The following is a 15,607-nucleotide window of genomic DNA, read 5'->3' on the forward strand; positions in this document are numbered from 1 at the left end:
TGGTTGGCGGGGATTAGAAGAGGCACTGGATCTGGGAGGCGTACAGGCTGGGGAAGTTACTACAAATGGTACGGAAAACGCAGAGCTCAGAAGACAAGAGGAAAGGATAGCTGCAGTACAAAGAACTCTTGGTGCAATAGCGGTCATTAGTCCGTCTAGCATTTTGCTCTATTTATTTCTTCTCTGTGCAGTAGGACATGAACGCGAACAGCCAGGTGCCAAATCCAGAAGAAGTGCAACATCATTCAAACTAGAAGGAGGAGAAATATATCCACGACGTGGCAGCCAATTAATTTCAACGAATTGCTCAACCAGACAGATCCATCTACGTTGTGGGAGCTGGTGTGCAAGGAGCAACAAGATTACAATCCAGCTTGGGCAGACCAAGGCATAAGCGAAGGCAGAATACTGGCTCCCGAATTAGGGATTGGCGATGGGTGACGATTCTGCCTTTGATAGGAACATGCAAATCCCATACAAGAATCGAAATATCTTCCCTCCCAACACACCACGTTTCAATTCTATTGTTCTCCAGCATCTTCAAGTCTTGCACAAGTGTTGTTTTTGTCCCAGGCAAGAGAGCTGCAAACGATGTGCCAACAATTTATTTATCTGACTGGTTAATTAATGTAGCATTTATTACATGTTTTTAAGTTCATAAACTGAATAATCATTCAAAATATCTTGAAATGGGGTCTCTGTGTTTCAAGGTCAGGATAATGTCATGCTACAATATAAGGTACAGTTCATGTCGGATCTGTTTTTCAACTGTTAAATATTTTACTAAATAGGTTAAGTGGATATTTCACCCAAGTCTTTAACTCCTCTCTGATTTTATTTTGGGTCCCTGCATAAATAAATGGGTTGATACAAGAACTCAATAGCTGAAACATATACCCAAATTGCTGGAGAATAAATGCGGCATTAGTGAAATCGGAAACAGAGGTATATGTAACATTCGAAATTCGGACATAAACGATGTTTACAAAAAACATAAAATACGACAGGATGAATGTTCCCGAGATGGCGAAGAGTAAAACGATGGACTTTCGCCGCTTCTCCACCTCTGGGTCACTCTTATTCTCTCCGTTACTCGAGTTCCGGAGTCTCCTGCGAGCTCTGTTGGCCGCTAGAATGTGCCTGACAGTCAGAGCATTGAGCAGTAAAATCAGAATGAATGGCAGACAAGGAGTTAAGATTAAACGTATCCAGTCATATGCAGTCCATACTGGCGATGTATAATAAATATCTCTTATGACGCAGAACCAGGGTACATTGTTAATGACGTATCGCGGTTCAAATTCGAAATATATGAAGATGTTTTTAATGCATGTCAGTATGCACACGATAACTATTACACGCACAGCAATCTTCGGTGTGCAATATCTTATTTTTAGCTTTTGACAGGAAATAGCCACATATCGATCAAAGGTGAATGCAACCGTTAACCACGCAGAGCTGTCAATGGCGGCGATATTTAATGCGGCACGGAAACTGCAAACTGGTGTGATAGACAGGAAACTGGATGGGAAATACGTTCCAACAATTCGGTTCAATATTACAGCTGTCACCATGACCAAGAGGTCCGTCACTCCCATGGACACCAGGTAATTAATGATACATTTGGAGAGACCGCATTTTTTTCGACTCAGGATCACAATCACTGCTAAGTTGGCTGAAATCAAGAGAGAGAAATAATTCATTTTATCCATTCGGCTGCTAACAAAATCACAAGATTCTCAGAATTCTGAGGAATATTTAAAGATTCCTGATATGTTCCTCAGAACATAGAACAATACAGCACAGGGCAGGTCCTTCGGCCCTGCAAGCCTGCGCGGTCCACTGTACTTACCTAAACTAAAAATGTATGGACTTACGGAGTCCGTATCCTTCCATTCAAACCCTATTCATATATTTGTCCAAATGCCCCTTAAATGTCGCGATCGTACCTTCTCCCTCCACCTCCCCAGGCAGCACGTCCCAATCATATATCACCCTCTTTGTAAAACCTGGCCTCGCCCATCAGTTCTAAACTTTTCCCCACATGCTTTAAACCTATGTCCCCTACTACCTGACTCTCTTAACCTAGGAAAGAACATCTGAATATCCACTCTGTCCATGCCACTCATAATGTTGTTGACCTCTATCAGGTCGCCTCTCAATGTCCGTTGTTCCAGTGAGAACAGACCCAGTTTATCGAACCTCTCCAGATGCTCTCCATTCCAGACAACATCCTAGTAAACCGCATCTGTACCCTCTCCGAAGCATCCACATCCTTTCTGGTAGCGTGGCGACCAGAATTGTACACAATATCCCAAATGAGGCCTGACTAAGGTCCTGTGACATGACAGCTGCAACATGACTGGCCAACCTTTATATTCAGTGCCCGATTGAAGAAGGCTAGCATGCCATATGCCTTCTTGACCAACTTATCCACATCCGTTGCCACTTTCAGTGATTGGTGGCTGTGCACGGCCAGATTTCTCTGCAAGAGTTCTACAATTTATTGTGTAATTCCTGCATGCATTGGAACTTCCAACGTGCAATACCACACACTTGTCTGGATTAAACTCCATCTGCCATTTCTCCGCCCAAGATTCCAATCAGTTTGTATCCTGCTGTATCCTCTGACAATCCTCTTCACTATCTGCAACTCCAGCAATTTTTGTGTCGTCAGCTAAATAACCAATCAGACCAGCTACATTTTCGTCCAAATCATTTATATGCATCACAGACAACAAAGGCCCCAGAACTGATCAATGTGGAACGCAGCTAGTCACAGCCTTCCGTTCAGAAAAGCACCCTTGTACGGCTACCCTCTGTCTTCTGTGCCCAAGCCAGTTCTGTATCCAACTTGCCAGCTCTCCTCTGATCCCATGTGACTTCACCTTTTGTACCAGTCTACCATGAGGTAACTTGCCAAAGGCTGTATTGAAGCCCATGTATACAACATCTACTGCCTTTGCCTCATCTTTCATCTTTGAAACGTCCTCGAAAAACCCGATAAAATTAGTGAGGCACGACCTCGCCTTCACAATACTGTTCATCTCTAATAAGTCCATTTGTTTAAAAATCTGAGTAAGTCCTATCTCATAGACTTTTTCCAATAATGTCCCCACCACTGACGTAAAGCCAGCCTATAATTTCCTGGATTATCCCCGCTGCAGTTCTTAAACAATGGAACAAGATTGGCTACTCTCCAGTCCTCTGGAACTTCACCTGTAGCCAATGAGGGTACAACGATTACTGTCAAGGCCCCAGAAATTTCCTCCCTTGCCTCCCTCAGTATTCTGGGGTAGATCCCATCAGGCCCTGGGGACTTATCTACTTTAATGCTTTCTAACATGCCCAAAACCTTCTCTTTATAAATGTCAACATGATTCAGAATATCGACATACTGTACCCTATACTCCTCATCCACCAAGTCCTTTTCTTTGGTTAATACTAAGGCAAAGTATTTAGTATTTTTCCCATTTCCTCTGGTTCCATAAATAGATCCCCTCCAATATCCTTGAATGGACCATCCCTTTCTCTTGCTACCCTCTTGTTCTTTGCATATGTATAAAACGCCTTAGGATTTTCCGTAATCCTGCTTGCCACCTACATTTCATGACCCATTTTACCGTCCTAATTCCTGATTTAAATTCCTTCCCACTTGCTTCACATTCTTCAAGGGCTTCAACTGTCCCAAGCCTTAGAGACCTGAAGAATGCTTCCTTTTTCTTTTTGACAAGGTCCATGATATCCCTCGTTATCCAAGATACACTATACTTGTCACCTTTACCTTGCGTCCTCACAGGTACATGCCGGACCTGAATTCTAACCAACTGACATTTGAAAGACTCCCACATGCCGGATGTTGATTTTCTCTCAAACAGCCTCGCTCAGTCACCATTCTCCAGATCCTGCCGAATGCTGTTGTAATTAGCCTTTCCCCAGTCTAACATCTTCATCTGAGGACCACTCTTGTCGTTTTCCATATGCACCTTAAAACTTACAGACTTGTGATCACTGTTTCGGAACTAATCTCCTACTGAAACTTCGATCACCTGGCTGGGCTCATTTCCCAGCACCAGGTCGAATATGGCCCCTTCCAGTGTTTCAAATTCTGCTCCATCCATGCTTCTAGCAGTAAGTGTGTCCCAGTCAACAAAGGGAAAGTTAAAACGACCCAACACAACAACCCTATTGTTTCTGCATCTTTCCAAGATCTGTCTGCATATCTGCTCCTCTATCTCCCGCTGGCTGTTAGGACGTCTGTAGTAAAGCCCCAACATTGTGAAAGCACCCTTCCTATTCCTGAGCTCTACCCAGATTGTCTCGCTACCTGATCCATCCAAGGTGTCCTCCCTCATCACAGCTGTGATATTCTCCTTAACTAATAAACCCCCCCCCCACCCCTTTTGCATCCCTCTAGATCTTACGTGAAGCATCTAAATCCTGGAATGTTTAGTTGCCAATCTTGTCCCTCTTTGAACCAAGTTTCTGTAATTGCAACAATATCATAATTCTCCGGACTAATTCAAGCTCTAAGTTCATCTGTCTTACCTGAAATATTGCTCGCATTGAAACTCATGCACTTCAGCCCACCAGCCCCGCTGCGTTGACCAATCACTTCCTGGCTGCTCTTCTTACTGGCCTTAATATGTAGCTCTCCCTCAGTTATTTCTCCCGCTGGCCTACTGCACCTGTTTCCATCCCTGCCATAGTAGGTTCAATCTGTTTCTCTGACTTCTATTTTCTCCTTACTAGTTACTGTCCCTTATTTACTACCCTCTGACTTCCTCCATTGGTTCCCATCCCCCTGCCACATTAGTTTAATCCCTCCCCAACAGCGCTAGCAAACAACCCTCCCAGTACATTGGTTCCAGTTGTGCCCAGCTGTAAACCGTCCGATATGTAATGGTCCCACATCTCCCAGGACCGGTTCCAATATCTCCAAAATCTGACTCCCTCTCTCCTGTACCATCCATCAAATCACACATTCATCCTGTCTATTCTGTCATTCTTACTCTGACTAGCATGTCGCAGTGGTAGAAGTCCCGAGATTACTACCTTTGAGGTCCTACTTTTTAGTTTATCTCCTAACTCCCTAAATTCAGCATTTTTGTGACGACCACGAAGAATCCAGCACGAGTTTCAAGGATACAAAGAAATAACATTTATTTACAATAACTAATATATACACAACAGCAGCAGGAACCTCGCTTGCTGCTTACTCATTCCTGCTGGTTCCAAACTGGCCTGCTTTATTTATACAGGGAGTCTGCTAATGATTTCTCAGCCCCCCCTCATTGGGGAAGCTCATAATCCCACAGGATTGTGGAATTGTCATTAGTCCCCAGCCAATGGTAAGCAGGCAGGTTATAAAATCACCCCCCCCCCCCCCGCCGCCCCCCCCCCCCCACCCCCCCCCCCCCGCTCCCAAAGTCCAAGGAATCCACCGAAGACTCTGGCAAAGGAGGGCGTCGGACGCGTTTTGCCGCAGGCCGGACATTATTTACATGAGGTGCTGGATCGCGCAGTGTGTAACGAGACGGAGACCGGCGCTTCCGTGATGAATGGTGTAATGGTTGTACATCCATTGCCCGTGGGCTCGAGGGGCCCCCTCTGATGCGTCCTGTGTCTCCATCTTGGAGTCAGAGCCTGCTGCCTCTGACATCTCAGCGTCTTTATCTCCATGCGGTTCTGTAACGACCTGCGCAGGCTTTGAGTGAGGCACCAGAGGAAGATTGTGAGGACTACTTTCCATTGTATCTGGTCTCTGCGGCTGTAGAAATGAGTTCCGGGGGCGCGGAATCTTTGGAAGGGATAGTCTTCAGGACTGAACGTGGTCTACATGTTTGCACTGGAGACGACCCTGGGCTTGCATCTGTTAAGATATAGGGCCCGTTTGGCGAAAGATTTTGCCAGGGACCCACTGGGCACCACCAGCAAAATTGCGAACGAACACTGGGTCACAGGGCGCAAACTGCTGAAGAGGCCGATGCCGTGAAAAACCCTGTCCCTGCCGTTCTTGTGTGTGGCGTACTTTTGCGCCAATGTCCGGGAAAACCATACTGAGGTGGGTGCGAAGTCTCCGGCCCATTAGGAGTTCTGCGGGAGCTGCCCCAGTCACCACATGGGGGGTGGTCCTATACGAAAACAAAAAGCGAGCCAGTCTCGTGTCCATTGACCCTGAAGACAACTTCTTTAGGCCTCGTTTGAATGTCTGCACTGCGTGCTCGACCAACCCATTTGAAGCCGGGTGGTAAGTGGCAGCGCGGATATAGCGTATGCTGTTCATCTTCATGAACCTCGCAAACTCCTCACTGGTGAATGGAGTGCCGTTATCCGTGACCAGGACCTCGGGGAGGCCATGTGTACTAAAAGACAAACGCAATGTCTCAATTGTTGCACAGGACGTTGTGCCTAGCATCTTATGAACCTCTAGACATTTAGACTGGGCGTCAATTAATAAAAGGAACATGGATCATTGAACAGGGCCGGCGAAATCCGCATGCAAGCGTGCCCAAGGCCGCCCTGGCCATTCCCAGTGATGTAGGGGCGCGGCCGGCGGAAGCTTCTGATGCTCCTGACAAATGGAGCAGTTTTGGGCCACCTTCTCAATGTCGACGTCGAGGCCTGTCCACCAAACATAACTCCGGCCCAACATTTTCATTTTGGTCACACCCGGATGCCCATTGTGCAAGTCTCTTAGTATCAGCTCCTGTCCTTTTTCCGGGACAATCACACACATTCCCCACAAGAGGATGCCGTCTTCCACGCTGAATTCTGACAGCTTGGAGGAAAATGCCCGCAACTCGCCTGGGAGCTGTCCATGCTGCCCACCATACAGGACTATGTGTCGAACCTTTGACAGGACTGGCTCCGTCTGGGTCCACTCACGGATATGTGATGCCGTGACAGGCAAGGTGTCCATAAAATTTAGGGTTGCAACCAGCTCACCGGTCGTGGGGGTCGACATGCGGCCGGTCGATAAAGGCAATCGGCTCAGTGCGTCGGCATTTGCTATCTGCATTCCTGGTTTGTGCTCCAGAGAATACTCGTATGCAGCGAGCAACAAAGACCAGCGCTGGATCCGTGCGGAAGCAACGGGCGGTATTAACTTATCCTCTCTGAAAAGTCCCAGCAGAGGCTTATGATCAGTCATGATAGTGAAGTGGCGGCCATACACGTACTGGTGGAAATGTTTCACCGCAAAGACCACTGCCAGGCTCACCTTCTCGATCTGCGCGTACTTTTTTTCCGCTGTAGTCAATGTGCGGGAGGCAAAAGCTATCGGCCGCTCGGCCCCGTTCTCCATCTTGTGGGACAGGACGGCCATAATACCATACGGGGATGCATCACATGTGACGAGCAAAGGCTTTCCAGGATCATAGTGGGTTAGTAACCCAGATGACGACAATTGTTGTTTTATCCGCCGGAAAGCGGTTTCTTGCGGCTGACCCCAAACCCAGGTGTGATTTTTCTTCAGCAGAAGATGCAATGGAGCCAGCGTAGTTGCCAGATTGGGGAGGAATTTCCTGTCAGAGTTTACAAGGCCGAGAAAAGAACAAAGATGTGAAGTGTCAGTCGGGGCAGGGGCCTGTTGAATCGCGCGCACCTTCTCTGCGACGGGGTGCAAACCTTCGCGGTCCACCCGATAACCCAGGTAGACTACTTCCTTCGTCTGAAAGACGCATGTTGTTCGACGTAAACGGACTCCACCCTCCAAAAAGTGTCTAAGGACAGCCTCCAGCTTTTTTAAATGTTTCTGCTCCGACGTCCCTGTGATCAAAACGTCATCTAAGTAGACAGCGATACGCGGTAAACCTCTCACAATGCCCTCCATAATGCGTTGAAAAATAGCGCAGGCAAAGGATACTCCAAAGGACAAACGTGTATATTCATACAGGCCCCGGTGTGTATTAATCGTTACATATGGTCGGGAGGCAGAGTCCAGCTCCAACTGTACGTAGGCGTGACTCATATCTAATTTTGTGAACGAGAGTCCACCTGCAAGCTTTGCGTAGAGATCCTCTATGCGAGGCATTGGATATGGGTCGAGTCGGGAAGCCGTATTCACTGTAAGTTTATAGTCGCCGCACAAGCAAACTGTAGCATCTGGCTTCATCACAGGTCCAATTGATGCTGCCCAGACAGCGAAACGGACGGGCCTGATAATACCCAAAGTTTCCAAGCGAGTGAGCTCCCCTTCTACCTTCTCGAGCAACGCGTAAGGCACCGGGCGTGCCCGGAAATAGCACGGTGTGGCTCCTGGTTTGACTTGGATATGGGCTATGGCCCCTTTTATTTTCCCCAAACCGGGCTGGAATGCATCTGGGTATCGACCTAACACCTCAGTCAACCCTCCAGAAACTGTTTGGAGGATGTGCTGCCACTGCAAGCGCAAATGGCCCAACCAGTCCCAACCCAACAGGCTGGGCCCATGGCCGCGCATCACGATAAGTGGGAAACGCCCCTCCTGGCATCCATAAACAAAAGGGGTCATCGTAGTTCCTGCAATGTCCAATTGTTCCCCCGTGTAGGTGGCCAACCTGGCCTGTGTGTCAGTTAATGTAAGGGTCTGTATACCTTGCTTGATGCGGTCGAATGTCCTTTGGGCGATCACGGAGACCGCTCCGCCAGTGTCCAACTCCATTTCAAGTGGGTGACCATTGACACATACTGTCACCTTAATGGGGGCCACGTGGGGAGCTGCCACACAATGCAGCTGCAGGCAGTCGTCCTCCGTCTCCACATCCTCAGGGGTAGTCGCCGCAGGTTCATCCACATGAAAGGCACGGCCCCTGGGCTGGTCCCAGTTTCGGTCGGAATGACGACGCCTCTGGCGCCCCCAGGACCGGCGTCTGCGACGGGTCAGCGCCTACAAGTCTGACACGGACATGGCTCCTCATCCATTTGTTCTGGCAAAGGCCCCCTTCGGGGAGGAATGTCCGACGGCCACTGGCGTCGATCCAGACGTCGTCTCGCCAAAGGTAGCGCAGGAGTGCGGGGGGACGTTTTTGGATGGAAGGGGTTGCGCCCCAAGGCATGCACTTCCATTCCCTGTATCTCCTGCACTCCTCGCTCTGCGCTCTCTCGGGACAATACTATTTGAATGGCCTGTTGAAAAGTCAATCTTGGCTGAGCTAACAACTTTCTCTGGGTGGCCGCATTGTTAATACCGCAAACCAAATGGTCGCATAACATTTCTGACAAGGTCTCACCATAGTCACAGTACTCCGCAATCCTCCGTAGCCTGGATAGAAAGTCGGCAAGGGATTCTCCTGAGGTCCTCTCAGCGGTATTAACTGGTAACGTTGGACTATCGTGGACGGGGTTGGGTTAAAATGCTGGCCCACTAAATTCACAAGTTCATCAAACATTTTGGTGTCCGGCGCAGCTGGGTACGTAAGGCTCCTAATCACCCCAAACGTATGCGGGCCGCAGTCGGTGAGCAATATGACCACCTGGCGCTCGTTTTCGGTGATATTGTTTGCCCGGAATACTCAATAACCCGATACATAAAACCATACAACAAAGCACAAAATATATTTAACATAACTTTCATGTAGGTTAATACCAAAGCAACCAACAGTACGTGTGGAAACTTAACACAACAATTTATTTCTCTCTGACTAACTAAACTAGCTGCTTTCAAATAATTATGTACATCTTGGATTAGCGTTTAACCCAAGATTGAACTGGACCCTCAATTTAAGTATTGCGGTTAAAACACACGGAACTCACAGCCTTTCTCTACAACGTATGTCCACCAATAGGCTCAAGTCAGGTGTGTGATGGAATAGTAATAGATTCATAGAGTCATACCGCACAGAAAGAGCGCTTAGGCCCATCTTGTCTGCGCCTGTCAGAAAATAACCACCAACCTATTCTAATCCCATTTTCCAGCACTTGGCGCATAGCTATGCGTTCCTTGGCGACTCAACTGCGCATCTACGTGCTTATTACATGTTATGACGTTGTCTGCATTCACCACACTTTCAGCCAGCGAGTTCCAAACTTCCAACACCCTCTGAGTAAGAAGGGTTTTCCTCAGGACCGCTCTCAAACTCCGTCACTAAACCTTTGCCCCTTGGGCGTTCATCCCTCCAACAACGTGAAATGTTCTTTCCTGTCTATCTATACCCCGCATAATTTTATATATCTCAATCATGTTCCGCTTCAGTCCACTCTGCTCCTAGGAAAACAATCCAAATCTATCAATCTCTCTTCATAACTAAATTCTCCAGCCCAGGCATAACCCTGGTAAATCTCCACCGGAGCCTTTCCAATGCTATCACATCCATCCACGCTAGGTGGATTGGCCCGGCTAAATTGCCCCTGAATTCGAAAAGTTAGAAAATAATAAGGGCAGGGATACCATATGCCTTATTTACCGTTGTATCCGCCCACTCCACTACCTTAAGGGACCAGTGTACATGTACACCTCGACCCCTATGATCCTCGATGCTTTCCAGGGTCCTGCCGTTTATCATGTATTCCCTTGCCTTGTTTTTCCTGCCCACACGCATCACCTCACACTTATACGTATTGAATTCCATTTGCCACTGAACAGCCCATCTGAACAGCCCATCCATCGTCTCCAGTAATCGAAGGCTCACCTCTTCACTATTTATGGCCCCACCAATTTTCGTACCATCTGCAAACTTACTGATCAACCATCCTACATTCATATCCACATCATTTATATAAGCCAAAAACAAAAAGGCCACTAACAATAATCCCTGCAGGTAACCACTGGACACATGCTTTCAGTCAGAAAAGCACTCTGCTTCCTGCCACTCAGTCAATTTTGGATCCTATTCGGCAAATGTGTGGCGATCCCGTGTGTTCTCATCTTCCTTATCAGTCTACCTTTTTTAAATGCGGTGCTGAGGTCCAAATAGATTATGTCAAATACATTTCCCTCATCTACTCGCCTGATCACCTCACCCAAAAGTTCAATCAATTTGGTCAGATATGACCTCCCCTAATCAAAACCATGCTGACGTTTGATTAATCCCTGCCTCTCCAAATGCAGATTAGACTGAGTGGCCTGTAGTTTCGTGGTTTATTCCTCCCTCCCTTCTTTAATTATTTTGGGGGGCTATTTAGCGTGGCCAAACCACCTATCCTGTACGTCTTTAGGTTGTGGGGGTGAAACACACGCTGAGACGGGGTCAATGTGCAAACATGGACTGTGACCCGGAGCCAGCTTTCAACTCGGGTCCTCGATGCTGTTCCCTTCTTTAATAGTGCTGCCACATTGGCAGTCTTCCTGTCCTCTGGCACCTCCCCTGTTGCCACAAAAAAATTGAAAGTTATTCCCAGCGCTCCTTCTATTTCCTCGCTAACCTAACTCAGCAGCCTGGGGTATATTTCAACTGACCCTGGATATTTGGCTACTTTTGATCCTGCCAGACGAGTCAGAACCTCTTCCCTGTCTCTATTAATGTATTTACTGTTATTACAGTCCTTCTCCTGATTTCGGTATCACACTGTGCCCCTGACGAGTAAACACTGGCGCAGGTTATTAACTTAGACCCCTACCTACATCCTCCGGCTCCGCACACAAATGGCCACTATGGTCCTTATTGGACCCTACTCTGTCCCCAGTTATCATTTTACTCTTAATATATTTGTAAAACAACCTGGGAATCTTCCTTTATTTTGACTTGCACTGTCATTTCATGTCTTATTTTTCTCTCCTAATTACTTGTTAAGTTCCCTCTTGCATTTTCTGTACGTCTCAAGAGCGTCTGCAGTTTTGAGCCCGCGATGTCTGCCATAAGCATCCCTTTTCCTCCTGATCCAGTGCGGTATATCCCTCAATACGCAGGGTTCACTGGCTTTCTTGATCGGAATGTGTTGGGCTGCACTCTCTCTATTTCTTTCTTTAATTTGTCCCAATGTTCTGTAAACGTGTCTGCTCTCAGTCAAATCTGGCCAAATCATATCTGCTAGTAGGAGAATCGGTCTGACCGCTTCCCCTACCCCCCCCCCCCCCACCCCCCCGGCCCCGGCCCCCGTTTAGAACGTTGATCTCAGGCCAATCAATGTCGATTTCCAGACGTTTGGTGGAATTAATTGCGCCCCAAGTTAAAACCCAATTAACGTGTCACCAACCAGTAAAAATAAACAGCTTGTTTGGTTGCCACCTCATCCTCCATATTCAACTTTCACTACATCCACCTTCCGAGACACATAGAGGCAGTAGTGTGTACGACCAACAAGATAACATGCAGAAAATCAGCAAAGTTCCTTCAACGTTACGTTCGAAATCTTGGACCGATAACACCTCGGTGGTCAAGGACCGTACCTGCATGGGAGAACCACCATCTGCAAGATCGCTGTTTTTGTGCTATTCTTTTGCGGCCACTGTGTCAGGAAACTAGAACTACCTCCCTAACCACACTGTGTGCGTACCTGCACCATCTGACCTGCAGTGGTGGAGGATGACGGTTTAGTTCCATTTTCTAAAGGTAAATTCAGGATAGACAATAAATGTTGGCTATTCCAGTGATGTTCACATCCCCTGAAAACATTATTGCATAAATACACTGGCTTGCAAAATCATTCACCATTGGAAAAGCCAGCTGACAATTTTCATCAAAATATCCGGGTTTTTTTACTTACCCAAGTCAAATGAGAACCAACTCCATGGAAAATAATGCCAACCATTTAAAACACGATGGGTCCCCTGTTAACCTTTCGATTTTTATTTCCAAGTAACAGTGCAATTAATACAATGCCACTTACTGTACTTCATCATGACAGTGTGGAAATTCAGCACCATGGGCTCTCTCTCAATTCCACCGGAGAACTTACTTTAAACCAACAAATGTTTTTATACCATTCAATCATAGATGTATCGTCAATGAAATTCCATATACCCAGCCAAAACAGCATAGATTTGATTCACTTTACCAATGCCAATAAAATTGAAAAACATTTACATGATAAGATATTCGAAATAATTGAGAAAACTGCTTAATTAAAGCCACGAGCTTCTACCAGCCACAACAAATAGTCGAACATTAAAAACGGCCATGAATACATTATCAATATTAAGAAGAAACGATGCTGGGAAATGGATGAAATCACAACATTAAATGACACGAAGTATACCAATAATATTGTGGAATTGTGTCAGTAAATCGAAGTTTTAATTCAACACTGGCAAAGTGTTTCGTAATGTAATCGAGGTTAAATTATTCCCTTTAAAAGAAACACTTCATACGGTTGGACGGGAAATTATATTTCACTTGACGGGAGGAAACATATCTGTAAAGTAGAGATGAGTTACTGCTAAAATTAGAGAATTGCCTCAGCTAAATAATAATCCACGCAGCTACTAAATGACTACAAACCTGGAACGCCAATTGCTGCAAGCACGGGATAATAGATTGCAAAGACAAGACCTTTTGGTATCGCATGCATTTCTGTCAGAAACAGTAAGCGTCGTCTGATGTTCGCTGAAAATGGTCACTATTATATCTTATGCCAGACCCCAGAGAGCCAATTATTTGGCTACTCATTTTACCTTAATTACATTGTATTAATGTTTCATTAAAGTTCCTGTAAATTGCAGATTAGCGCAGCTGATCCTCGTCTGTTGTTTTTGTTTTGATGAAATGAATGTTTTCCTCATGTGACCAGATCCAGTTCGAAAGTGGAATGCCAAGAGACAATGAAGCAAGACAGTTACATTTTGTTTATAACAAAAGCAATGACTGTCACAATATTGTTTTCGGGCTAAACCAGGGGTTTCTCGATATTGACCACAGTGAGAAATGCAAATCACTCTCGGAAAACACAGCCAAAGTCTCACCACTGATAATTATTCTCCGCCTGTGGTCACTAGTCAGCTGACTTATGTTTCACATCTATTGTGAGACTGTGTACCCACGTTACCATAAATCTGTGCAGGGTCATTTTGTCAGGGACGATTTAGTCATCTTATATCCGTGATGCATTTGCCCATTCGCATATTTTAATACAGTTCGACTTCCCCAGTTCACCGGCGTTTTATGCAATGTGGAATGATCCAGATCACCCTGAGCTGTTCCAGTACAACAGTTACGTTCAGTGTAAGCATGTGCCGTTTAACAAGGTACATTCGTTTTCAGAATGTCCCATTAATGTCTGCAAAATTAGTGAAAATTGGGCTTCTAAAGCATAAGTACATTTCGTGTGTACAATTCGAGTGCACTTTGGTTCCATCCAATATGAAGCAGATTAATTCAAGCATACCCAATTTTTCCCAGGTAGGTTAAAGGTTAAATTATCGTAACCAGGGCAGCACGGTGGCGCAGTGGTTAGCACTGCTGCCTCACGGCGCAGAGGTCCAAGATTCGATCCCGGCTCCGGATCACTGTCCACGTGGTGTTTGCACATTCTCCCCGTGTTTGCATGGGTTTCGCCCCCACAGCCCAATGATGTGCAGGGTCGGTGGATTGACCACGCTATATTGCCCCTTAATTGGAAAAAATGAATTGGGTACTCTAATTTTGTTTAAAAATTATTGTAGCCAGGTGCATTTAACTACTATTATTGCCAATACAGCCAGATCCAGGGCCAGTTCCGCTCACTTACATTCAGTACAGTTAAATCAGAAATGGCAGACGTTTATGAAAATAGTGAATGACTCACAACAAATTTTTATCCCAGTAAGGAGGAAGGATTCGATAAAGTGGGCAGATGACCATAGTTGCCCAAGGAAGTTATGCAGACTATTTAACTGAAAAATAAACGTAAAATGCGGAAAACATGCTAAGCCAGAGAATTTTAATGCTTTGAAAACCGAGAAAAGATTTCCAAACATAAGAGGGAGATCATAAATTATGAAGGAAAAAGCAAGTCATATAAAAACGGAGAGTGAGAACTTCTTTCAACATATGAAAACGGAGAGGAAGGCCAAAGCGATAACACGCGCCGAGTAGAATGAGACTAGATAAATAATGATCGGGAACCACTAAATGGCAGAGGAGTTAATAAACACTTTACCTGAGTTTTAACGGTAGAATTAACAAATAACATTCTTTAAAAATACGACACAAGCAAGGGGCAAAGGCAGGGAGGAAATAAAAACCATGACAATCATTAGAGAAAAAGGAGGCGGAAAATAATTCGGGATAAAGGCGGATGAATCCGATGAACCTGATGGGTTCCATCCTCCGATATTAAACCAAGTAGCTACAGAGATATTGGATACACAAGATCTGCCAAGAATGTTTAAATTCTGGAAAGGTCCCAGAGGAAAACTGCCAACGTAACACCTAAAAAATGAAGGGAGCCATAAAACAGGCAACAGTAGGCCAGTTACCTGAATATCCACTTTGTCGAATCCTTCCTCCTTACTGGGATAAAAATTTGTTGTGAGTCATTCACTATTTTCATAAACGTCTGCCATTTCTGATTTAACTGTACTGAATGTAAGTGAGCGGAACTGGCCCTGGATCTGGCTGTATTGGCAACAATAGTAGGCAGCACCGTAGCATTGTGGATAGCACAATTGCTTCACAGCGCCAGGGTCCCAGGTTCGATTCCGGCTTGGGTCTCTTTCTGTGCGGAGTCTGCACATCCTCCCCGTGTGTGCGTGGGTTTCCGCCGAGTGCTC

The 15,607-nt window shown here is 46.0% G+C and overlaps 1 protein-coding gene across 1 annotated transcript; it reads right to left on the minus strand.

Moving 5' to 3' along the window:
• Positions 1–764: 764 nt before the first annotated feature.
• Positions 765–3,047, minus strand: LOC140418080 (probable G-protein coupled receptor 139). The gene is made up of 2 exons (XM_072501504.1): positions 2,906–3,047; positions 765–1,675 (listed from the first exon to the last, which is right to left on the minus strand). The coding sequence occupies exons 1-2, from the start codon at positions 3,045–3,047 to the stop codon at positions 765–767; spliced, it is 1,053 nt and encodes a 350-aa protein (XP_072357605.1).
• Positions 3,048–15,607: the final 12,560 nt, after the last annotated feature.

The sequence above is a fragment of the Scyliorhinus torazame genome, chromosome 5 (genome assembly GCF_047496885.1).
Source record: "Scyliorhinus torazame isolate Kashiwa2021f chromosome 5, sScyTor2.1, whole genome shotgun sequence".
In the NCBI taxonomy this organism is placed as follows: domain Eukaryota; kingdom Metazoa; phylum Chordata; class Chondrichthyes; order Carcharhiniformes; family Scyliorhinidae; genus Scyliorhinus; species Scyliorhinus torazame.

Excerpts from the sequence above, each read along its gene's own strand:
- LOC140418080 (XM_072501504.1), bottom strand. The coding sequence starts at position 3,047 with ATGAACAGTATTGTGAAGGCGAGGTCGTGCCTCACTAATTTTATCGGG. Across the intron at positions 1,676-2,905 it reads CTTTGGCAAGTTACCTCATG|CCAACTTAGCAGTGATTGTG; the intron begins GTAGACTGGTAC and ends TCTTGATTTCAG.